At 35.8% G+C, this 27,481-nt stretch overlaps 1 protein-coding gene across 2 annotated transcripts in view; it reads left to right on the top strand.

Moving 5' to 3' along the window:
* Positions 1-27,481, top strand: part of LOC138708125 (xanthine dehydrogenase-like) — a 171,890-nt gene that overhangs the window by 68,944 nt on the left and 75,465 nt on the right. For both annotated transcript variants that reach the window (XM_069838340.1, XM_069838339.1), the window contains exons 4-5: positions 5,032-5,192; positions 11,764-11,920. In XM_069838340.1, the coding sequence (XP_069694441.1) occupies positions 5,032-5,192; positions 11,764-11,920 (318 nt within the window). The remainder of the gene's footprint in view (positions 1-5,031; positions 5,193-11,763; positions 11,921-27,481) is intronic.

Genomic DNA, 27,481 nt, shown 5'->3' on the forward strand with positions numbered 1-27,481 from the left:
ATAGTTCATCCATTTACGTAAACTAGAAAATATCGCAATTTTGAGTTTGATAATTTTCATTAGGTTTTTGTTTAATCAAGTTACAGTACAGTATTAACAATAAGTGTTTCTACTCAAGAACTGAGCTAGCTATTCGGACGTATTCATTATGGAATGTATATTATACTGTCTACAGCACATTAGCGTACAATATAGAGAATGAAGTTAATTGAAAAATAATCTTAATATGGATATTTAAAAACATTTTTGAAAATAGTGGCCGTTCATTTCGATACAAGCTTCAGTTCTTTTGTGCATATTATCGCACTATAGACTATTGCATCTAATTCCAATTACCAGTTTCGTCCTTCGTACTAGAACTCATGTTGAAATAATTCTGTAACTACTCTATAAAAGAATACCTTACGTACTGTAAATTCAATCTTCATTTCTGCCCGACTGCACTGCATATATTATATCTGCAAACATGAACATTTATTTTGTGCCTTACTGTGATATAATGTTTACATGTTGAGGTTACTAGTAACTGCACGTTCCATCTCCCATTCCCCTCATCCACATAACACAGTCTTCTGGGTATTCGTAACCTCATGCGATTTGGAACCCAGGACCGCGGTCTGGTAATAACATGTATTACATAAAACAGGCATGTCAATTGATGCCCACAGGAGCAAGCGCGCGCTTTAGAGCTCAGGAGAGCCTGAGCGCTTTACAGCGGAAAGGAAAGAGACAGACGAAAGAGGTGGTATATGCCGCTTGGTCGAGCTATATTCAGGGATGGCCAGCACTGATTCAATAGATAAAGGGAAGAGAACTTATTAAAACTGAATTCATGTTAATTTTTAGATTTGCCTGAGAAGTATAAGCGCATTATAAAAATGTAAGTTTTAATTTTAATGCTAATTTTTCACAAGTTTGATTTTTTTATTCAAAAGAAATATTTTCTCAACTTTTCGTATAGAACAGTGAAATATTCAGGTATAGGCCTATTTATTTAGTAGCCTTACAGAATGTTTTCGTAAATCTAATACACCGTATATACGTATTACTGAATATAGTGGATTGAAAATTTTGAAAATATTCGCATTGAAATTGGAAATGAATTAACAAAGCAACTACTGTTACATCATAAGCAAAAGATACGTGCCCGTGTGTTGTAAAAATGCCAGCTCTATAGCTTCAGCAGATTTCGAGAAAATAATTTAATATTCTGATGATAGGAAGTTGCTCACAAATAATACCTTAAAAGCATAATCCGATAAGAGTTTTGTTATGTAATATTAGTTACACTTAAAACAGATACAGTACCTAGGTAACTTTGCTTTGTACTATAATATTGTTTCGATTAGTTTATTGATTACATTTGTAAGGCTAAAGATACCATCAATATAAATTCCAACTTATCATGTCATACTCAATCTCTTTCTTTGGAATATCACTTTCTTCATGAATGATGTGTTTCATCCACTTAATACAGTATAATATTATACTACTATGGAATTTAAGTGAATGTTCCTTCTTAACTCTCTATTATGTTATTAAGATTTAAAACACAAGTGCAATATTAAGAAATCAGTGTTAGTAATTTTGTTTTACAGACAATATAGATAATATTAAACAGAAAGAAGCCATATAAAAATAACAACATAAAATTTCACGTTCCGTTTGAAGTTTGTGCACCACTGTTTTCTTAATCCAACAAGTTGCTTATTCATATACACAACCCTTCCTCTTTCCATACTTAGCGCTTGCTGCCCGCGCACGACGTCAAGGTCAGAAAAATGCGCTTGCTTTGACATCACTGACACAAAACATTAATAATTAGGATATCTTAAAGTCTGTATTGATGACTGAAGGAAAAATGTCATAGTAATTGTATGTACGGTTGTCTATTTATATTAAACATTTATTCTAGTGACTTTCTATTTATTAATCACATTTTGCCAAGTCAGGGGAATGCTTCAAAACTCCCAGTTCTCTAGGTTCTGTTAAAATGATTCCTAGTTATTCGAAAATGTTATCTTGTATTCAAAGATTATTTATACAGGGACATCATTTTATTTTTACTTCAATTTTTATTGTACCTGAGTTTTTGAATGCACTTCACTCCCACCCCTTCTACTAATGAATTTGAACCGTCCTCTACACAGATCCAAAGCCGCATATACAGTCATAGTAAACAGTACGTTCCAAAAATATGTTCGCGTTTTCCAGTGACGAAAGAGCTTTCAATGTTGAATCGTTTTCGCACAGGTACTGTCGTCCATTTGCCTACGTCGTATCTCGGTTTCCCCCACCAGCTTTTATTCGCTAGGTAGTGGCTGGGCTGTCTTAGCTCTTTTCTGAGAACATTAATTTCTGTTAGGAATTGGACGTCTATGTAGTATTATACAACTGTTTAAAATAATTTAAATAAAAGGGCCTCGTTAAGTAGGTAATTAACTGTCACGTAATTTCCTCCCTTTCTACGGCCCTATGACATAACCACTTGGACGGACAGTAGATAGCATGTCTGAGTAATTTTATCTTTTCGGATCGGGCAGAAATGAAGATTGAATTCACATTACGTAAGGTACTCTTTTATAGAGTAGGTACAGAATTATTTAAACATCAGTTTCTAGTACGAAAGACGAAACTGGTAATTGGAATTAGGTAGAATAATATATAGTGCGATAATATGCACATTAGAACTGAAGCCTGTATCGAAATGAAAGGCCACCATTTAAAAAAATATGTTTAAATATCCATATTATGATTATTTTTCAATTTAACTTCATTCTCTGTATTGTACGCTAATGTTGTGTGGACAGTATAATATACACTGCATAATGAATACATCCACATGGACAGCTCAGTTCGTGAGTAAAAACACTAATTGTTAATACTGTACTGTAGTGGTTGCCAAATACCACGAAATTGTGACGTAATAGAAATGCAACCCGCACACCACTATCGCAGGGAGAGGGGTGGAGTGGGTACCTCCTCAGGTAATGCAGTGAATAACAGTGCAGTGACGGACTGCGACCAAAAAACAAAAGCAATATAATATTCTTCTACTTATTAACTATACATACTTTTTTCCATGTTAATTTTTTATCCTCCTATTCATTATTTTTGTATTATTAATAAAATAAAAATAAAATTAATTTATTTTCTTATTTACCATAAAAAGAACGTGTACTTTACATCAGCAGATATTTGAAACTAGAAAAACGTGCCACGCACGAAGTTGTAAATTACACTACACACTTCAAAAAAAACGTCGAAGTATTTTACTCCAATTAAGACATAGAAGCCAATACTTTTTATTGTTTATTTGTCAATGAAATATTCAATTACACTACATACGTCGAAAAAAAATGTCGAAGTATTTTACCCCGATTAATACATAGAAGCCGATACTTTTTATTGTTCGTTTATTAATGAAATATTCAAGTTACAGGTAAGGGCGTGGTAATCTTCATAACGAGAAGAATAATGGCAATGTACATTGTTTTTTATATTTCCTTTAAAAGTTTACAACAAATGAAGTATCTCATATTTTTGCCATCTGCACAAAATAAATACTTTTTCTTCCATGCTCCTTAAAATTAAGTTTTTACTTACTATCTGTTTTCGAAAAGACATCGAAACATATTATCCTACACACTTGTAACATCACATGTGTACGTCCGCTGCTGATATCTGTCTTTACTTATATCGAAGTGATGGCTGTAAACAGAGGGTGGGGGTATGATGTCATGGTTACGATTGAGTGGAGGCAGGGGCATGTGTCGCGACACAGCTTTTGGCGATCACTGCTGTACTGTATTTTGATTAAACAAAAACCTAATGAAAATGATCAAACTCAAAAGGGGAATATTTCCTAGTTTACGTGAATGGATGAACTACTTTTCTTCCCTCCTATACCTAGGAAAGTGATTTATTTGTATATTATGCCAGTATCATCGAACTCCATTCGTGGAAGGGGGTAGCAAACGGCGTTGATCCACAGGTATAGGCAAGTTAATATTAAAAATGTTAGTAAAAATAAAATGATGTCCCTGTACGTATTTTTGATTTGTGCGTAATTGAAATCATTTCCTTTCATGCACGTACAACTGAGGTTTTACTGTAATCACTTCTTGCATTATGGAAGTGACTTCAGAAAACACAGGGGACTCCGTTCGAGATCTTCAGAGCAATATTTAGACCGAAGCTTTATTAAGGGAACGTTGACATGCAGAAATACGATGACTTTCAGTAAAATTTCGGCTTACCGGTAGGTGGTAAGTTCCTATTTTAATTTACATGTTTTATAACCTCTAATGCTTGCACTTCTTGGAGGGTTTTTTTATATTTCATATACAAATTATGGCAAATTATATTATTATTAAATGACACTCGGGAGGAAATTAAACGCAGATTAAATATGGGAAATGCGTGTTATTATTCGGTTGAGAAGCTTTTGTCATCTAGTCTTCTGTCAAAAAGTCTGAAAGTTAGAATTTATAAAACAGTTACATTACCAGTTGTTCTGTATGGTTGTGAAACTTGGACTCTCACTTTGAGAGAGGAACAGAGATTAAGGGTGTTTGAGAATAAGGTTCTTAGGAAAATATTTGGGGCTAAGAGGGATGAAGTTACAGGAGAATGGAGAAAGTTGCACAACGCAGAGCTGCACGCATTGTATACTTCACCTGACATAATTAGGAACATTAAATCCAGACGTTTGAGATGGGCAGGACATGTAGCACGTATGGGCGAATCCAGAAATGCATATAGAGTGTTAGTTGGGAGGCCGGAGGGAAAAAGACCTTTGGGGAGGCCGAGACGTAGATGGGAAGATAATATTAAAATGGATTTGAGGGAGGTAGGATATGATGGTAGAGACTGGATTAATCTTGCTCAGGATAGGGACCAATGGCGGGCTTATGTGAGGGCGGCAATGAACCTACGGGTTCCTTAAAAGTCAGTAAGTAAGTATACAAATTATGGCAGAGAAGGTGGAAAAGGGAGAAAAAGCGTTACTTTTCATTTATTGTGTTGCAGTGCCTCATCTCCGTATTCTCTTGCCATGGCTGGGCCATTACCACTGTGGAAGGCATCGGAAACAAGAAGAAGGGCTACCATTCGGTTCAGGCGCGCCTCGCCCAGTTCAATGGCACACAATGTGGTTACTGCACACCGGGGATGGTGATGAACATGTACAGGTAGGCCTACTAGCTACGAAATTTATAACGACACCATATCGGCATTAAGCGCTAGATAGATAGGAAATTCAACAAGAGTTTATGCATACCCGTCCTGCGCAGAATGATTGGCTTCGGAGTTTGCACTGAAATCAGGGTATGACAATTTTTCTTATTATATACTCCTATAAACAATTGTGCACTAAGAAATATGGTTAGATGAAGGTTTTATCACAGTCTAGTATATACAGTCGCGAAGCTCAATACGTAGTAAATATGCAAACATTAGATAGTTGCTCACCACTAGGATCGTTAATATCGCCTCATTACAGGCAATGCAAAATAGTACCGTCACAGTCTATTGTTTCTAGCACCCTCAAAACTCAGTTTGAAATGTTGGCAAACAAAGAAACAAATGCTAGGGAAGTGATAAAAACAAACAAATGCTAGGGAAGTAATAAAAATAAACAAATGCTAGCGAAGTTATAAAAACAAATGCTAGGGAAGTGTTAAAATAAACAAATTCTAGGGAAGTGATAAAAAATAAATAAATGCCAGAGAAGAGATAAAAATAAACAAATGCTACAGAAGTGATAAAAATAAACAAATGTTAGGGAAGTGATAGAATGAAATGCTAGGTAAGTGGTAAAAATAAACAAATACTATGGGAGTGATAAAAATAAACAAATGCTAGGGAAGTGATAAAAACAAACAAATGCTAGGGAAGTGTTAAAAACAAACAAATGCTAGGGAAGTGTTAAAATAAACAAATGCTAGGGAAGTGATAAAAATAAACAAGTCCTAGGGAAGTGATAAAAACAAACAAATGGTAGGGAAGTGATAAAAATAAACCAATGCTAGGGAAGTGATAAAAATAAATAAATGCTAGGGAAGTGTTAAAATAAACAAATGCTACAGAAGTGATAAAAATAAACAAATGTTAGGGAAGTGATAAAATGAAATGCTAGGTAAGTGGTAAAAATAAACAAATGCTATGGAAGTGATAAAAATAAACAAATGCTAGGGAAGTGATAAAAATAAACGAATTCTAGGGAAGTGATAAAAAAACAAATGCTAGGGAAGTGATAAAAATAAAGAAATGCTAGGGAAGTAATAAAAATAAATAAATGCTAGGGAAGTGATAAAATTGTGTGATAAGCAAGCATGATTGGTTGAAACACGTCCTTCCTTACCGTTTTAGTGGTCAAAAGTAGTATGACGTAGTAAAAGTGTAAGAGTCATTGAATATCAATTTTGTGAAGTTCTTTCACTTCTGCTGTGGGACCTTTTCACGTACCGATACAATAGACTACTCGTGGTGTGCAAAATGTATTACAATTGTATGCAACCCCATTTAAATTCTCATTTAAAGACTTACAATAAATTATATTTTATGTTTTAACAGGAATATGGGTGCATAACTGGTGACTGTTTTGTATATCTGATGATACAAAATTACTTAATTTTTCTATTGTATTGTAGTTTGGAGAGGGGCGCTACGACCCACAAAATCTATTAGCCCACGCTTACCATCGAGGTACGCGCATTTGCAAGTCACATCGGCCGACTACACTAACAGTAAGGTTGGCTACGTATTCAGGTTTCAAGCAGATAACTCCCCTCGTCCCTAGGCCAGCCCCCTCGGTGCATCGGGGGAATGTTATGGAATGACGACGAACTGGAGAAATTATGACGAAATTATGCAAATGCCTAATATGGGAAAAAACGGGAGAACCCCGAGAAAAACCCCAACTGCGACCTTGTCCGCCACAAGTTTCACTATGTATTTTTCAATGAATAATCCCGAACTGACCGGAACTCGAACCCGGGCCGCCTGCGTGACAGGTCAGAGGTCTGACCACTCAACCACCCCGCACGGGTACCTAGTTTAGATTGCTCTATGTTCGACATGATTGACGTGATACGAATGTGACGTCATTAACAGAGAATTCTTTAGTTTTGGTTAATTCTACGGAGAAATGGAACATTTCAGTAGCAAAAATTGTTTTGTTATTTAATACGGCTAATCTTCGATATCTTCGACACCACACCACACACGGGACTGATTTGCTTTTCGTTTGGGTTAGATGGGTTATGTGAGAAAAGCTAAGTGACATGAGACTGAGGTATGTGGCAAGGTTATGTGGGTTAGCTGAGGGGATAGCTAGGTATCGTAAGGCCGAAAAATGTGAAACGGTTTCTATGATTTAAGTACGTTCTCTCTCCCGTGTGTAGTGTGAAGAAATCGAAGTTTCTCTTTTAATATACGTTAATATCTACAAACTGTCCATTTTTCATATCGTAATTCACATCATTTATAAAAATAAAACTTTAGATTAGTCCTATCATAATATGAAACAATAGTTTAAAAGATATACATACCGGTACTTGCGATGGGAATTAATCCATGATCTTGCACAAACTAATACCGGTAAGAGCACTCGCTCACTTTGACAAATTCACTCCCAATTCGAACCAAGTAATTTAAACTGATTCACTGACATTAGATACACATTGCAGAATAGCCGCCATAGCAACCCTGCGGAATCGGATTACTTTTAGACTTTAGAGAAACAACATCAATTCACTAACGCTTCCTGTTGCTTAAAAGTGAAACTAAGCTACAAACCGCCACCTGTCACATACTTCATGAATTACATTCGAATATAATATTCTTCGCTTATTTTTCCGAGTTGTAACAACTCTAGTACTAAAATAATGGACACGAAAAATTAAGAATATCTGATCCTAGAACGAATCCTACTTAAAGAAATACTTACTTACTTACAAATGGCTTTTAAGGAACCCGAAGGTTCATTGCCGCCCTCACATAAGCCCGCCAGCGGTCCCTATCCTGTGCAAGATTGATCCAGTCTCTATCATCATACCCCACCTCCCTCAAATCCATTTTAATATTATCCTCCCATCTACGTCTCGGCCTCCCTAAAGGTCTTTTCCCTTCGTTCTCCCAACTAACACTCTATATGCATTTCTGGATTCGCCCATACGTGCTACATGCCCTACCCATCTCAAACGTCTGGATTTAATGTTCCTAATTATGTCAGGTGAAGAATACAATGCGTGCAGTTCTGTGTTGTGTAACTTTCTCCATTCTCCTGTAACTTCATCCTGCTTAGCCCCAAATATTTTCCTAAGCACCTTATTCTCAAACACCCTTAACCTATGTTCCTCTCTCAGAGTGAGAGTCCAAGTTTCACAACCATACAGAACAACCGGTAATATAACTGTTTTATAAATTCTAACTTTCAGATTTTTGGACAGCAGACTGGATGATAAGAGCTTCTCAACCGAATAATAACACGCATTTCCCCTATTTATTCTGCGTTTAATTTCCTCCCGAGTGTCATTTATATTTGTTACTGTTGCTGCAAGATATTTGAATTTTTCCACCTCTTCGAAGGATAAATCTCCAATTTTTATATTTCCATTTCGTACAATATTCTGGTCACGAGACATAATCATATACTTTGTCTTTTCAGGATTTACTTCCAAACCGATCGCTTTACTTGCTTCAAGTAAAATTTCCGTGTTTTCCCTAATCGTTTGTGTATTTTCTCCTAACATATTCACGTCATCCGCATAGACAAGAAGCTGATGTAACCCGTTCAATTCCAAACCCTGCTTATTATCCTGAACTTTCCTAATGGCATATTCTAGAGCGAAGTTAATAAGTAAAGGTGATAGTGCATCTCCCTGCTTTAGCCCGCAGTGAATTGGAAAAGCATCAGATAGAAGCTGACCTATACGGACTCTGCTGTATGTTTCACTGAGACACATTTTAATTAATCGAACTAGTTTCTTGGGAATACCAAATTCAATAAGAATATCATATAATACTTCCCTCTTAACCGAGTCATACGCCTTTTTGAAATCTGTGAATAACAGAAATATTAATTTAAAATGTAAGTTTAATCCATAAAAGAACTAAAGACACAAAAAGTGAATAACAAATAATAAAATAAAAATATGATATAACAAAACAAAGGTAACATAAAGAGGAGCGAAGTAGTAGTAAGATAAAGCATAAGAAAATGGTGATTACAATCTTGAATTCTTGAGTATAGATAACTTCATTCATGACGTCAATATCCCCCTCCAAATCCATTTCTCAAGTTTTCTTTTGAGCAATATAAAGTATGTCATCACGGGTTTATATTACAGTACGATTATTTGATCCTGACAGTCGCCGGAGATGTGCGCGTGGGACAGGCGAGTCCATTTAGTTACGCCAAGGGGTGTTTGGTTTATTCACTCGCTTGCCTTTATCGACTACTCGCCCTTATCTCTACTCCGGAACTCTCCCCACTCCTCCGATTACTTCCCCTCTTTCGCGTCGCTGAGCTGTCAGGACTAATTAATCTTTCTGTACTTCACGATGCACAAGAAAAATGTCATCCTTCCGTGACGTCATCAGTGCAAGCGATTACGTCATTTCTAGATACGCTATCGCGAACTTTGTTTCAAATATGTATCGCACAGTAACTACTGGGTGTTCATTTCAAAGTGTGTCATGACGTCACTTTTGGTGAGTCAGCGATTTGAAGCGAGTTTCAGCTTTTGTGTCAGAGAAATTGCCTATTAATCAAGGCGTTCAATCTGAACTTGAGAACGTGTACGGTATAACTTGAACGTCGTAGCAACAGATGGCGGTCTGTACGGTCTGTGTGCTACCATAACCTCTTTCGAACTGTGTTTTGCGTGGGCAAGTCATACGCAGGGTATTTATTGTCATCGGTTGCGTACGGCAACATTCCACAGCACAAATCAAATGCTCCGTGTCCATGTTGACCGTCCAAGTTAATGTCAACAAATACATAAGTAATCGTCTTAACCCTCTCGCCATATCCCGACGGTAAGAAAAAAACTCACCTCAGTACGTGTTTCCTAACAGTTCACATTCCTGCCACTACCGGCGTTACCGTACGTATCGGTACGTACTCTTCAGAATGAACGCCGTACTTGCTAGGCAACTTCTCTGGCAGATAAGTAATACACCTCTGCGGAAGTGTGGGAAGATTGAATTCTCTAGACTCATCGACTAGCCACGTGACGGCATACAGCGAGCCATGACACACTTTGAACTGAACACCCAGTATATATAATCTTATGTAGCTAAATAAAATTTTAGTTTATGATATACAATAAAATTTAAAATCTTGAATTAAAATAAAGATATAAATTTATATTATGTGAATTATAGACTACTTAATATTACACAAGAAAAATTGAAAATCTAGTCCACACCTGTGGAGTAACGGTCAGCGCGTCTGGCTGCGAAACCAGGTGGCCCGGGTTCGAATCCCGGTCGGGACAAGTTACCTGGTTGAGGTTTTTTCCGGGGTTTTCCCTCAACCCAATACGAGCAAATGCTAGGTAACTTTCGGTGCTGGACCCCGGACTCATTTCACCGGCATTATCACCTTCATATCATTCAGACGCTAAATAACCTAGATGTTGATACAGCGTCGTAAAATAACCCAATAAAATTAAATTTAAAATCTAAAATATATACAGGTATCAATTATACTCGAGATTATAAAATAACAACTATAAATGTGTCGCAAAATAAAATATTCCTATACAGCTCAAAGTTTTCGATACAAAATAATTAAAAATCATAAATGAAAATAGATACATACAAATCATTAAACTTATTTACACAATCTATATCCACAGTACTTTAACAATTACATAATGGTATTAATAATTAATATAAGCATATATAATAAAGGATTACAATCAGAAATACAAGAAGCAAATTAATAAGAAACACGCTGTTACACTTTTCTTTTGCATGAATAAACTATTGTAACAAAATCGCACTGAAATCAATAAATATTTTCTATTAAAACAAAATTATTTGAAACTCAATAACCAAATAACTATGTGGTTGCTTTTCGAAACTTGTAAGTCGTTTCATTTGCAGAAGCCGTTTAATGTTTGGAACAAATGAATTAGCCATGTTCAATCTCAAAATATACCAATTTAGGTTTTCGTCACGTACAGCTTCTCAGAGGGGTGCAACTTCAAAGTTCGCCATCCTACTGCAGAGTCAACCACTGCACTGACAGTGATTGCCCTACAGTATGCATACTGTCACAGCGCTCGGGAGAATTTCTCCTTAAAGTAAACAGCACTAATTTATCAGAATAACGTAACGTACCCAGTCCTGGGTAGAGCTTATGGTAGCTTATGAAGTAATATTTATGGTGGTTTTATTATGGTGACTGCCTGTCTCATACAGTATAATTCTGCACAGCAATGTGAAGTGACAGTTAATTTATTTTATTGGGTTATTTTACGACGCTGTATCAACATCTCAGGTTATTTAGCGTCTGAATGATATGAAGGTGATAATGCCGGTGAAATGAGTCCGGGGTCCACACCGAAAGTTACCCAGCATTTGCTCGTATTGGGTTGAGGGAAAACCCCGGAAAAAACCTCAACCAGGTAACTTGTCCCGACCGGGATTCGAACCCGGGCCACCTGGTTTCGCGGCCAGACGCGCTGACCGTTACTCCACAGGTGTGGGTGACAGTTAATAACATAATTAATTCTATCTTTTTGACAGTCTCCTGGAAGGAAACGAAGTCAAAATGAAGGATGTTGAGAACTCTTTTGGTGGAAACATCTGTCGCTGCACTGGTTACCGCTCCATTCTAGATGCTTTCAAATCGCTGGCTGTAGATGCTACTTCAGAATTACAAAGAAAAGTTGAAGACATTGAGGTTTGTTAATTAGTATATGCAATATTATTTATTGTTATTAAACAATTTGTATAAGTATTTTCTGTACACTGTAAGAACTACTTGATGTAAACAAAATGTACACTTATCACTGACGGATTGAGCTCTTAGAACGAGGTAGACCAACCCTGGGCATAAAGGGGTAGGAAAAAGGAAAGGATATACACCCACCCATATCCTTTCCGCTTCACCGCTTTAGAACGAACACACAATAAAGCATTGTGCGTGGGTGGGCAACTCGTGCTCTCGAAGTGTGAACGCAACCTCAGTGCAGGTAGAACGGACTCTGTACTGTAGTGTCTGTATACAAGTTTGCTCGCGTCTGCAGTAAGTGGCGGCTCGTTTTAAGTGAAAAACAATATAATCCCCAGATCATTTCCCTTTAGTGATGAGTCGAAAGAGAAAGATTTTTTATTAAGAAAGGAGGTACTATGCGACCAAGGCGGGAACCGTTTTGTTTGATGGCGCTGCGATTCGCTTCACAACACAGGCCGTGTTCTAAAGTCCGCATCAGATGCAAAATGAAGCACATGCTGAACTGCGCTCTTGTTTCATTATTATTAACACGCTTTATATGTTATATGTTCGTATATATAGTTAACTCTATTGTTTAATTTTATTTTATCATATTTATACACATAGGAATTTATTCAGAAAACACACCACAACATCAGTGTTCGCAAAGAAGCGAACATGAATCGAAAGTAACGTAAACTAAAGTAGGTACTGTATTTTATACAATATTGCATTTGATATACATTTCTTGCCTTAGAATTTTAAATTGGCCAGACTCCGGACAACATATATGAGCAAAGCACTCGGTATAAACCCATCACTACCACCAGCATGGGCTACTGTAAGTCGTTGACCTGCACTGCTATTTGTATAAACTCCTGACACGTTTACGTCTTGCCAACATTTGTGGACAGTGTAATGGGTATGGAACCATGTTTCGTCCAGGTAAATAACGGGCTACTATATCAGAGCGTTCTATTAGATATTTTCTTTTATGTTTACTTCATGGATAGTATGAGTTTTCGTAAAGTTTCCTTGCACCCTTTAAAACCTATCTCTCTCTTACAAAATTTATGCAACTTTCCTAATGTTGGAAGCTCTTTGTAGAGACCAGTGGCGTAGCGTCAATGTAAGCTAAAAAGCTCAGCTTCCCCAGTTAATAACTCCATAATAAACTGCAGTTATGAGAAAAATTATTTATTAATTTTAATAGAATTTATAAGTACGCCTTAAATGTTGTGATGCGGCAGTTCAGGATGATTTGTGATGCAGCAGTAAACATGAAGCCTGCACACATCAGCTTACAATCCCCTCCACAGGCTCGTTTCTTTGACACATTCTTCTATGTAACGCTACCCGCAGATTTTCCATCCCTTTCTAACTAAACTACCCTCGCAAGAAGCTAGCTTTAAAATTGGATAGAATTAGCTTCCGAGTTATCCCTTTCGTGAGTTGTGTTCAGTTGAAGTGTTAGTGTGCACTGTAGCTGATATAATAAATAATGACTGAAATAACAGTTCCCGACACTAATTTATGTAGTCAAAACTAATCTTCTGATAAAGATTTTAACGTTGATTTTTTACTTGGCTATTTAACGATGCTGTATCAACTACGAGGTTATTTAGCGTCGATGGGATTGGTGATAGCGAGATGGTATTTGGCGAGATGAGGCCCGAGGATTCGCTATAGATTACCTGACATTTCCCTTACGTTTGGGGAAAACCTCGGAAGAAACCCAACCAGGTAATCAGCCCAAGCGGGAATCGAACCCGCGCCCGAACGCAACTCCGGATCGGCAGGCAAGCGCCTTAGCCGACAGAGCTACGACGGTGGCTTTTAATGTTGATTGGTGTAATTTTACTAACACTGTATCTATTGACCGTTAATATTGTGGTTTTTCTAAATATGACAGGGAGTTAGCTAATGTTAAATTATACATACTCTATGTGTCTATAGAGATATGTGTAAACCATGAAATCATATTTTACTACCACTTGAGGTGATGCCTTATTGGTGTTACTTATGAGGTCCCAACCAATCTTCGGACTGCTGACTTGACATCGACTACTATTTATTTTAAGACGCAATACGTTTCCTCATACATGAAAGACAACTTGAGTTAGCTTCCCCTGCTCAAAATTTCATGCTACGCCACTGGTAGAGACTATAATATTTATGAACTTCTCTTCTTATGATACATTTGTCCACGTCGTCTAATTCAACCTTATTTGCAGGAGGTCGTCTAACTTTGTTTGGTGTCGATATTTCTACACCCTTTTCCTCACATTCTTTACCTTCCTTTCTAATCCTACTAAAGGTTTCCTTATTTAACTTCACAATAGCTGCAGCACGCTCTTTTGTCTTCGATAGAGGTAGGAATAAGTCAGTTGTCTTTTCTTCATCAGAAAACTTTATGCCATTATAAATAATGCTCCGCGTTTGGCTACGAAACACACGTCTTCCTACATGCGGCATTGCGACCAGATTGAAACGCTAGGTATTGGATGTGACGACACTCCAGCAGTAAACATACGCAGCGAGCACGGAGTTCCTCATTCTGCCACGACGGGTCCCGCCTTGGTCGTGTAGTAAAGCTTGTATTATGTTCTATTAACTTTCTTACGCATGAAATTTTATGTTACAAATAAACACAGAGAAGGTTTTAGTAAAGCAATGCTGTCGAGATCTGGTTTAGAATAGCTAAAGGTAAAAATCGGATATCAACAAGGTGAGACTGATATCAAATATCGTTAGCACGTTGTGCGTGCGAGTTACAGAATTGCAAGACATATAATCGACTAGCTAAGAGCATTTATGGATAAATTTGAAATGTGGCAATATCATGTAGAACATAGACACCTTCACTTTCTTTGACTATAAACTATCTTGAAGAGTGATAAGAAAATCTTCTTATCAAATATAAGACCCTACTTTAAGACCTACAGCAGAATTCACTGCTAAGTTTGGAGAAACAGTGACAATTGACAAGGAATCGAGATTTTTCAGAAATCCTTTTGGCTTACAGTCGATAGAAGATCCTGAAAGTTTATAGCTTGAATTGATAAATCTACAGAACAGCACGCCACTCAGATTCCAGCGAAATCAGGAATCGAACTGTTCGTAATGCTGCCTAAGTCAGAATTTCCAAATATACTCTTTGCTTCCATATATACTCTATGTACTTGAGTCAGAGTTTAATACAAGAAAGAAGTCTAAAAGCTCTCAATGTACAGAAAGAGCTTAGAAGTAAGTTTATTTCATCTGCCGTGATATGTGAAAAATACTTCCTTGAATTTGTGTTTGTTTGCGAATACAGACTATTACCTTTCTGAGAACAGAGGAATACTCTTTAATGTACAAAGACGTGTAAATTCTCGCGTTCTATTATCAAATAAGACATATAATAATAAATATTAACAAATAGTATAATAATAAATAAGTGTTGCAGCTATGTTTATTGTCTCTTGTAAAGGTGTATTCAGGTTGTGTTTCCAGTACTAAACTAAATTACAAAGCTAGGAAATAATATAATTTTGTTATGTGTTTAGGTACAGTCCGTCTAAAATTACTATAATTATTGTACCATGCGTCATAATTCTGAAATTCAAATCATGGAGTAGATATCACGACCACCTGCACGAGCCGCCAGAGCGCACCGTGGCAGTGAACTGCTTTTGCAGCGAAACTACAAACAACTTATAACTGCTGCGGCTAGCTCCGCCTGTCTTTCTCTCTTTCAAGACTTTTCAGCACTTTGTGGGTACGAGTTGCCCATCCATGGCATTGTGCATCAGTGGTGGATTTAGGTGACCAGCGAGAGCCGAAATATATTATGCATGCATTCTACAACCCGTCACTCAACAACGTTTGCCTTCAGGTCTACTCGTATCGGTCCGATACAGAACTGTCTCTGCAGAGGAATGTGGAGTGGGGAGTTAAAAGGTCGTCTGCAGTACCTCAATTGAGTTATTAACGCCCAGGCTTGAGTTAGATCTACTTCGCAGCACATGATCTTCAATTGCTTCACGGCTCCCGCGAATCAGAGGAGTACAGCGTTGCCCAGTCATTTCAATCGCTATTAAGGGAGGCAATTGCCGCGTCTGTGGCTACAGTGCTAGCACGCTGGCCTTTCACCAAGGCCACCCGGGTTTCGATTCCAGATCAGATCTGGGTGGCATTTGCGGTGGATGAAACAGTTTTCTCGTGGTTCCCTCTCTCATTTCACCACACTCTCTACTTCCTCCTCATTTCAGCTATGATATGTAAGTAGTAAAAATATGCTGGGGTGTTGTCTAGGGGTAGTACGGGTTTCCGATGCTTGTCTAGGTTCTAAGGGCTTGAGGCTCTGGGTTCGGGCTCGCCAGTAGATGATGGGTCCCAGGAAGGATGGCCCGCTTCTCAGCGTCGGATTCACAAATTCCATCCGAGCCATCACTTAGAAAATCGTCGCTTATAAGGCGAACAATGGGCCAAAATGGATTGTTAATTGTTATGTTTTTTACTTAACGACGCTCGCAACTGCATAGGTTATATCAGCGTCGCCGGATGTGCCGAAATTTTGTCCCGCAGGAGTTCTTTTACATGCCAGTAAATCTACTGACATGAGCCTGTCGTATTTAAGCACACTTAAATGCCATCGACCTGGCCCGGGATCGAACCCGCAACCTTGGGCATAGAAGGCCAGCGCTATACCAACTCGCCAACCAGGTCGACTGCCTAAATGGATTAAGTGCAAGGATTCATACTAGATCCAGCCCTCGTGAAATCAGTCAAGGGATACAATTTGATTGGCGCTTGGAGATATTTTATTCTGAAATCCATTAGCTTGTCAGATATAAATAAAATGAATTTCTAAATACGCCCGGAAAGAAATTAACATTTGAGCTCAAACCCTGCTCTCTGTACAATTGATAAACTCTGAAGTGAGTGTGAATCGATTCTAGATTAATACCAAATAACCTTTAATCTGTATTCTGTACGCAACAGATATTCTTCATTTTTACGTATGCGGTACAATTTATTACGTAACTATGATATATATGTAAGAAATATAATTTTACTAAAATGATTACGAACTTGTAAACCTCTCTAATATGCAATGTTAAATGCTGATGTTTATGCTAAAATGTACTCATATTGAAAGTATTTTTATAAAATAAACTTGTTCTCTAGAAAAAGAGCCTATAAAATGCTCCAATAAAATATATACGTATATTTGTAACACTATTAAAATCGGAATGCATTATTTAATAAAAACTTGTGGACAAACATTATTGTAACAGTATGCAAATTGTTATTTTGATAAAAGTACATTCAAATCGCAATTAGGCCTACATAAAAATAAATCTTTCAATAATTGTTTTCTCGAAACATGACTTTTGCTTACGGGCCCTTTTTCCGGCTACCGCCTCAATTATTTAAAACACGCACTTCGAAGGTCAGTGTTCGAGCGGCAGCGCAACGGACAGCTGATTTCTCTCTTCCTCTCTGTCACAATTTATCTCCGTTCCTCTATAGACCTACTTGCACTGTACAATTACGAACTATTTTCATATACTCGTATATTTCGAGATGTGTTTTCTTATAGCAGAAAGTAGAATAGCTAAACAAATTCCTATGCATTTCAAGGCGAATTAACCTCACAATTAGTTATTTAAAATATTTCATCTAGCCTTTTAGAAAAACGACTTTATATAGGTAGGCCTATAGTCACAAGCAAAACAATAACTAAACATATAAATAAAAATTAATATCGGTACTGTACTTACATTTCTCTGCACTTTATCGAGCAGCCATACTAAGTCCATCTTGCGATTTTGCGTCAAGTATAATTCTCAATGGCAAGTTTTAGAGGAATTCTGACTAAAACGTTACATGTACAGGGACATCACTTTATTTTTACTAACATTTTTAACATTAACCTGATTATACTCGGAAACACTGTAACCCCCTTCCATTACAGGAGTTTGGAGTTGCTAGTGCAATATGTAAACAAATCATTTTACTAGCTATAGGAGGAGAGAAAAGTAGTGTATCCATTTATGTTACAGGGAAATATAGTATTACGATTTTCAGTTTGGTCATTACTTTACAGTATTTTATCAAAAACCAGTAGAATAGTAACAATTTTTTTCACAAACTCAAGTCTTCAGGCGGTTATATACATTATGTAATGTCTACTTTATTCAGCATATTACTAACCTAATTTATTCCTGAGAATTTTGTGAGCACTTCCGTAAGAAACCCCAATTTCTACAGCTAACTTCCTGACCGACTTATTACGACCTCGCTGCATCCTTTCTCTAGCACATTCTACAGCATCTTCTGTCACCTTTGTTGGCCATCTTACACTTTTCTTCCTTTCTGTACACTCTGTTGCTCTAAATTTATCTACCAGATTAATGACATTTCTACGAAAATATTCCGTAATGATATAATCAGGAAATTGTGAAAAAAAAAAAAACAAGAAAAACTGTTGTTCACATTCGGTTACATTGTAATTCCAGTTTCCATAATCGTCCTTCATACCTACAAATAGTAAAACAAAACTCTTGTTTAAATAATGTTGTTAAGTACCGTACCATATTATAGGGTACCGTACTTTCGGTAACTCTAATCTTCACTTGTGCTAAGTCCACACAGATAAATTCAGTTATGCTACACACCATACCTGTGTGAAAATAAACTTCAATAATTTAAGCTCTTTCTTCTATAGAAAACGCAACATATTTCTGAAACACACTGTACTCTGTACTGTTTACTTCACTGCTAGCAACAGCGGCCGTAAGTTTGTGTGACTGGCGTTAGTAAGGACATTAGTGAAAGGGGTGGGAGTCAAGTACATTCAGAAACGCAGGTACAATAAAAATTGAAGTAAAAATAAAATGATGTCCCTGTATAAATTTAAAAAAAGAACGTTTCAGTAAGGTATTGTGTGAGGCAGAAGTCTATTCAGATGAAATAACGAACGGAGTCTGAATTAGCACTTCAACCGAAGCTGCCAGTGGCAGTGTGGAATGTATTATCACGTTTAGCACATTTCTGGTCACATTTGAATTGACAGCTTCGTTCCCTTATTTTATGCTTGATATTTTTAAAATTATTTGACGTAGAATTGCAGAACCATAAACTGAATAATATTCATAAAACTCTATTTTTAATAATAATTGATATCTTGTATACTCTTTTCCTTCAAATTCATTATTTCTTTTACACTTCAAACTGTATCATGCAGTAAATCCGTTGTTTTTCATTATTTCAAGTACTTCACAAACATAATTATATTATTGAATGGAGAACGTAACACTGAAGAAAATGATTTTTTTTAATGGTTTACTTTGCTATTATTTGAAACTGTTCCACAAACAGAGAATAGATATATTATTTATTTATTTATTTACTTATTTACTTACTTATTTATTTACTTATTTACTTATTTATTTACTTACTTAATTATTCGGGCAGCCGGGTTGCTCAGTTGGTAGAGCAGCTGGCTAAGGAGTGGAAGGTCCGGGGTTCGATCCCAGGTGGTGACAGAATTTTTTCTCGTTTCCAAACTTTCAGAACGGCCCCGAGGTTCACTCAGCCTCCTATAAAATTGAGTACCGGGTCTTTCCCGTGGGTAAAAGGCGGTCAGAGCGTGGTGCCGATCACACCACCTCATTCTAGTGCCGAGGTCATGGAAAGCATGGGACTCTACCTCCATGCCCCCCAAGTGCCTTCATGGCATGTTACGGGGATACCTTTACCTTTACCTTAATTATTCACTTACTTACTCATTTACTTAATTACTTATTTACTTACTCACTTATTTACTTACTTACTTATTTATTTATTTACTTTCTTACTTACTTACTTATTTACTTAATTATTTATTTATTTATTCATTATTTATTTATTTACTTACTTATTTATTTACTTATTTGCTTACTTAATTATTCACTTACTTACTCATTTACTTAATTACTTATTTACTTATTTATTTATTTACTTTCTTACTTATTTACTTACTTATTTATTTACTTACTTATTTACTTAATTACTTATTTACTTACTTATGTATTTATTTACTTACTTATTTACTCATTTATTTACTTACTTATTTATTTACTTACTTACTTATTTACTTACTTATTTACTTTCTCACTTATTTACTTATTTATTTACTTACTTATTTATTTATTTATGTATTTATTTATTTATTTATTTATTTATTTATTTATTTATTTATTTATTTATTTATTTATTTATTTATTTATTTATTTATTTATTTAATCTGGCGGAGTTAAGGCCATCAGGCCTTCCCTACCACACCACCAGTTCTTTTAGAAAATCTACTGATGCACGACCCACTTTAAACATGAGTTTAAAGGAGACTCGTGAGTTTAGTCAAGATCGAAGACTACAGAAGTTACCATAACAGACATAACATTTTATGATATGAAATATAAACTAATTTTATGACAGAAGGAGCTGAGTAGGAATGTGGCTATTTCATTCTAATGTAGTGCAAAATTGCACTATCAACATTCATTTTTTGTCTGATCTTATTTATTTTCTAATTTTATCCCATCTGAATATATGAGCTTCCCTACGCCAAAAACACATTTCTGTAGCAAGTAATTTTAATTTTGTTCTTTCCTTTAGTGGTCAAACTTCTGCTCCATAATTATTTATGCTCTTAATAATGCTACTGTAGATCTTGATTTTGTATCCTTTTATATGTTACATATCGTCTTTGTTCCTACAATAACTCCTATGTGCAAAATATAAATTTTTTCAGTAGAAAGGAAAAACACATTTATTCATCCTATGTCTGCCGTACATAGGAGACTGTGAATTCTTACATTTTCTAAACAAAGAAATATAATTACATATAGGAGGTTTTATTTTTTGTTGTATCACTATTTAAGTTATTTAATAGAGCAAAAATCTGAAAATCGATAAATATGTCACATAAAAGTTATTGCAGGAACAACGACGATATAGAGATCGTTTTCTTGGCCCAACAGTATTGGAATGAGTACAAATGTACAAGGGGTATGCATTATGTCACGTGTCCTTCAGTAGACACCCTGCTCACAAACACAAGTAACGCGCACTACAGGGTCACTCTAAAACAGGTTCCTTACTCCTAAACAAGTACAGTATGCTTTCGGGAGAATTGCTCTTTAAAGTAAACAACGCCGCGACGGCCATTTAACTGACGTTCTCTTTCATATGTAATGACATTATGTGTGCTTCAAAATAATAATAATTAAATAAATAAACCTCTTTCGTTGATACAATTTATTTAATTTTAAAAGTATGACACTCTTATTGGAATACTCTTTATGAAAATATATTGTAATAGGGATATCTTACGCGAAGTTTTACCGTTAGATGGCAGGAGCGTTCCATGCGGCGCAACATGTTGTAGGGCTATGTTATGTCATATGCTACAGTTGATTACGTTTTCCCGCTTGTTGGTTTTCTGTGCGTGTCAAAATTATATTTACAATTATTTTGTATAACCTAGTATAATTTAATATAATTCAGTATTTTCTTACCTCATAATTTAATTTAATTTACAATAAATAATAACGTAAACCTGTATAATATTGAGCGATTCCCCGAGATGGGTGGGGGAATCTGCAGTATGCAGAATATAGATACGAGTAATTTGAATATTCATGAACCTAAACGAGAACTTTGAGAACGAGGTGCACGAATAAAACAATAGGAACTATGTCGAAGGTGAATATCATCTTTAATAATTAGTATTTAAGAACCGTACGCTAAAAACAGGATATGCAGCCACCAATGTGTTTTTTTAATAGGGAAGGGACTATCGAGATTGCATTCCTTGTATTTTTTTCCGTAGTTGCAGAAAGATCAAATGCAATTTTGAATAGGATATAATATGATCGCAGTAGTATCACGATTAGTCATGCGTTTTGTAGGTTAAGGACATGCAGTTTTGAATACTATGTAGGATGATTTTGAAAATTTGAAGTTAAAACATGGTTTTAATAATTAGGGTACAGTACATTAAAAACATAATTCACGAAATGGATTTCACTAGGGATCGTCCTGGTTAATAAACATCCCAGTTTATCGAGAGTTTACTGCAGGCGTAAACTTCGGAGACTCCTACAACTACTGAATATAATCTAAGCTAACATAGCTTGCTGTCGAGGTTGCATATGTCTTTATTAATTTTTCTTTTTCCTCTTCCATAATGAAACTGTAGTCAACAATTCCTTACTTGAAGTAGTTACTTTTATTTAATAGCTAGCACTTTCGGGCGCAATTTAATTACTTATATTTTTAAGGGGAGGCAGAGGTGAATATTTCAAAATCCATAACATTTATCCGATTTGTTTGAAATTGATCATGGATACTAAATATGTTGTTAGTAATGGACATACCAAGTTTCAACTTTCAAAGTACAATAGTTCTGTGAATATTAATACTTTTATAAAACTTTATATCGTTTGATATAAAATGCTCCATGCACCATATTGTAAGAAATTTTCAATATTTATTTTTATTTATATGTTCAGAGAAGGTATATAAGGTTGGTTTTAGTTCGAACTTAGATTTAACATACAAATTAGATTTATTTTAAATGTTATTTTAAGTGATCGTGCTTATTTAATTTAGGATATTCCCTATTATTATTATTATTATTATTATTATTATTATTATTATTATTATTATTATAAATTATTGTCAGTATTAATTATTTGTATTAATTATTGGTATTATTATTAACTGTATTTTTAAATAATAAGTTTATTATTGTCATTATTGAGTGTAATTAGTTACCACTGTCACCGGGTATATACCCATTGAAGTGTGAATAAATACATACATAGAATAAATAATGATAAGTATTAGTTTATTATGGGACTAATATAGTAATACAGTTATCTTGGTTTTAATTTCATACTTTTAAAGGGCACAAAATCAAAAACTAACTTCGGAATATGAAAATAAAGATAATAAAAATGGAAGAAGCCAAATTTTCATTTTTTCTTCAGTTTTTGTTCAAAATTTCACCTCTCCCTCCCCTTAAGGTTTAAAGCATATATTCAGAATATTTATTATTATTATTATTATTAGTATTAGTATTATTATTATTATTATTATTATTATTTTATCTCCAATGGGGGGCAGCCCTATTTTACATATGTATGCTAGGGCTATAGTTTTACAAAAAAAAAAAGCTCTAAGCATGAAACAAATTGAAAAGAAAAATAAATTAGCTTACACAATGGAAATAAAATCTAAACAATCCGAAATATTCAGAATATTTCGGGACCTGATTGAAGACAAAAAGCTTTCCCTGGTTTTTACATATAGGAACATAACAAAAATTTGCCATTTTTAGTTATTTTTAAGAGTATTTAATATACTAATACACTACGTATATCCTCACAGTCTTACTAATAAAAACTCTATATACAGACGTTTAACTGTATTATACTTATACAATGAGTGGCTCGTTTATAAGTCGTGTGTAAATTCCTTACTAATAATCAGTACATACGTCGTGTATAACAGTATAACTGTTACACAGCTACGTCATAGTTTCGTCATTACTTCGTTACGAAAGGTAATAGAATATCTTTGGTTCTCTATTGCATCCGGTAGAGCGCTCTAGTGTGGCGTATTAGATATCGATAGTACAACTGGCTCTAATCGATTACCACACTACATTTCGGTCAAAGAGTACAAGCTACAGCAATATTATTCTAATAATTCTATGATCTTTGGTTTGTTCTTCTGTGGTTACAAGGCATCCATCATCATAAAATGACAGTCGATACGAACAGCTGTTAGAGGGGCGGCCAATTTTTCGCTATATACAACGCTTAAACTAGGGGTTTCGTGTATATAACTACTGCAAAGCAATTCCCATTGTATAGTTACAGCCTGTTTATACGTCCATAGCTTATTCACGGTTTATTAGTAACGTTTTCTGCCTCAACTCTGTATAAGTATCGTATAAAAACTGTACACGGTTTATTAGTAAGACTGTCAATGTTTATATACCGAAAAACAAATGCACACGCAAAGCGCATCCCTCAAAGTATACGTGCGCTATCTGTTGGTGCTAGTTCATGATATCCCTATTCGTTATTTTCACTCATGTTCAAGTGCTAATTCGTTTCGGAAATAGGTAGTTTGTTTACAGCTTACTGAAAAAGCGTTAAATTCTTAAAGGCTATCGCACTTAAATTAGAGGACTCAGCAATCATTAATTATTAGTGGGCACTCCTACAATTCTACATTTCTCCGCAGTACTTACAAAATTGGTTTGAGTTTAAAAACCAATAAATGCCTTCTTGGAACATAGCATTACAACGCAACACATGCTACAATACAAACTGAAGACTCTACAGTGCTCAATAATGAATTCGTCGGCTAGCGAGACTGAGAATATGGGAACAGCCAGCCATGTGAAGAAGTCACGCCAAAACATGGCAACGCCGTAGGCGGGACTCCGCCGATAATAAGAGCCAGGACTATAATTTACATGTTGCGTTCTTCTGCACGCAATATGAAGCTAACAATAAAATAAAACATATCTAAAAGAAATAAATAGTACTGCATAATTAGGGTTGCCAAATTTTGTTAAGAAAAAAAGAGGACACTTTATCGACACCTACTTCCGAACAGATCGCTATCATATATCATGTATAGCTAATACTGATATATACAGGGATATAATTTTATTTGTACTAACATTTCTAATATTAACCTGGTTATACCTTTGGATCAACGCTTACGAACCGGAAACACCGTTTGCTACCCTCTTCCACGACTGGAGTTCGATGATACTGGCGTAATATACAAATAAATCACTTTACTAGGTATAGGAGGGAAGAAAAATAGTTCATCCATTTACGTAAACTAGGAAAATCGCGATTTTGAGTTTGATAATTTTCATTAGGTTTTTGTTTAATCAGAATTCAGTACAGTATTAACAATAAGTGTTTTTACTCACGAACTGAGCTGTCCATGTGGACGTAATTCATTATGCAGTGTATATCATACTGTCTACACCACATTAGCGCACAAAATAGAGAATGAAGTTAAATTGAAAAATAATCATAATATGAATATTTAAACACATTTTTTTAAAATGGTGGCCGTTCATTTCGATACAGGCTTCAGTTTCTTTGTGCATATTACCTCACTATACACTAATTCCAATTACCAGTTTCGTCCTTCGTACGAGTAACTCATGTTGAAATAATTCTATACCTACTCTATAAAAGAGTACCTTACGTACTGTAAATTCAATCTTCACTTCTGCCCGATCCGAAAAGATAAAATTACTCAGAAATGCTATCTACTGTCCGTCCAAGTGGTTATGTCGCAGGGTGTTAGAAAGGGAGGAAATCACGTGACAGTTAATTACTTAAAGAGGCTCTTTTATTTAAGTTATTTTAAATAGTTGTATAATATTACGTAGACGTCCAATTCCTAACAGAATTAATGTTTTCAGAAAAGAGCTAAGACAGCCCAGCTACTAGACTTTACAGAGGGGCGAACAGAAGCAGGTGCGGGAAATCGGGATGCGACGTAAGCAAACGGACGACAGTACCTGTGCAAAAATATGATTCAATATTGAAAGCTCTTTCGTCACTGGAAAACGTGAACATTTTTCTGGAACGCACTATACCCACTATCTCAGTACTCATACGCGGCCTCGGTTCTGTGTGGAGGACGCTTGGAGTTTACTAGTAGAGAGGTGGGAGTGAAGTACATTCAAAAACTCAGGTACAATAAAAATTGAAGTAAAAATAAAATGATGTCCCTGTATAATATGTAGACTATTCAGGCTGAGAAATATTGTTGATAATAATTTTCTTAACCTCAAATGACAAAATAATAATAAAAACAAGTGAAATTGCTGCCAGGTTTTACAAAGAAGTCGGAGAATTTTGTAGAACAACTTTCTCCTCGAACTGCTCTTTTGTGTTAATTTTTTATAAATAAGATAATATTCTCTTCGGCTCAACTGTAGAATATGTCCGTTGATAGTTGGTATGTCCCCCTATGCTTTAACATATGAAGGAGTTCTAACATCTTTCTTGATAAAAGAAAGAATGTGGAAATTAAATGTTCAGTCCATGTCACAACCATAACACTTTTGATAAATAAAGAGTGAAATGTACATTGATATAATAATCTGCTAATATCGTTTGCGTATGACCGAAACCGATGTTAGCAATTGAATATTTGGCGATTGGCGGTATTTCGCGGAGGATTATGAGGCGTAGAAGATGTAGTTTGACGTCATATCCGTCGCACCGATTTCAAGTATATTTCCTTGGATTGCTCCTTCCTGTCTTTTTGTCTCCTCAGTTTGAAACATTTTCCTTCACTAGTAACGTCGTATTTTAAATTTAACCTAAAAACCCGGACAATTACCCAGACGAAAAATGTAACCCTAAAAATGAGGACATGTCTGGCAAAGCCCGGACGTATGGCAACCCTAGCATAATTGCATATTACATCACTACAAATTTGTTACTTCAAGGCATTAAAAATGACGTTCAACAACACGTGTAGAAAGTTGCACTTCTAGCACGAAATTGTAAGCCTCAAGTTCGTTGCTGATGTTTCTTCATTCTACAGATACTGTCTCTTAAGAAATGTCAGTTTCGGAGCAAAATTTTGGTTGAAGTGCCTTTGACATGAAATTAATCTAATCGTCCAAATAAAAGCCATTAGATTCTGTGGCTTTGAGCCAACTTCCAGCGAGCTTTGTTACCCTGCAATGTACCATTTTCTGGTTTTCGATCGAAGAATTCGGTTATACCCATTTCAACGACTTGCAAATTTTGGAAATGTCTTCCGCGCAATAAGTGAGCAATGGATTGAATCAGATGGTAATCTAAAAGCTCAAGATCAGGACTGCAGTATGTGCTGGGTGTTGAAGCAGTTCCATTCCTCCCATTTCCTGGATATTTTCCATGGCCTTCGAGCGGTATTGAGTCTCGCATTGTCCTATTGCAATATAATCCTATTTCGATTAACTAATGCCGGGTACCTATCTCTCAAAACTTTATGAACTCGTTTCAACTGCTAATAATTAATTCAGTCATTATTAGCACTACAGCCCATGAAGGGCCTGGGCTTCCTTAATCAGTAGAAACCATTCATCTCTATCTTGAGCCCGTTGTCTCCATCTCTTGCATCCAACTCTCCGCAAATCATCCTGCACATCCTGAAGCCACCTCAACCTTAGTCTTCCTCTCTTCCTTAATCCTCCTGGGTGTCCATATAATGCTCGTTTAGGTAATCGGCCTTCTGGCATACGTTCAAGATGTCCCAACCATGTAAGTCTGCCTTTCTTTTAGTGAAGGAAACTATACTCGTTTTTCCATACAGTTCCATTAGTTCTTTATTTGTTCTACTTCTAAACTGACCATTTTCAAAATGGGGACCATATATCTTTCTCAGGACTTTTCTTTCCGAGACTGCTAGAATATTTTCATTATTTATTGTTAAAACCCAAGCTTCGCTGGC

This window comes from Periplaneta americana, chromosome 10 (assembly GCF_040183065.1).
Source record: "Periplaneta americana isolate PAMFEO1 chromosome 10, P.americana_PAMFEO1_priV1, whole genome shotgun sequence".
NCBI classification, from domain to species: Eukaryota; Metazoa; Arthropoda; class Insecta; order Blattodea; family Blattidae; genus Periplaneta; species Periplaneta americana.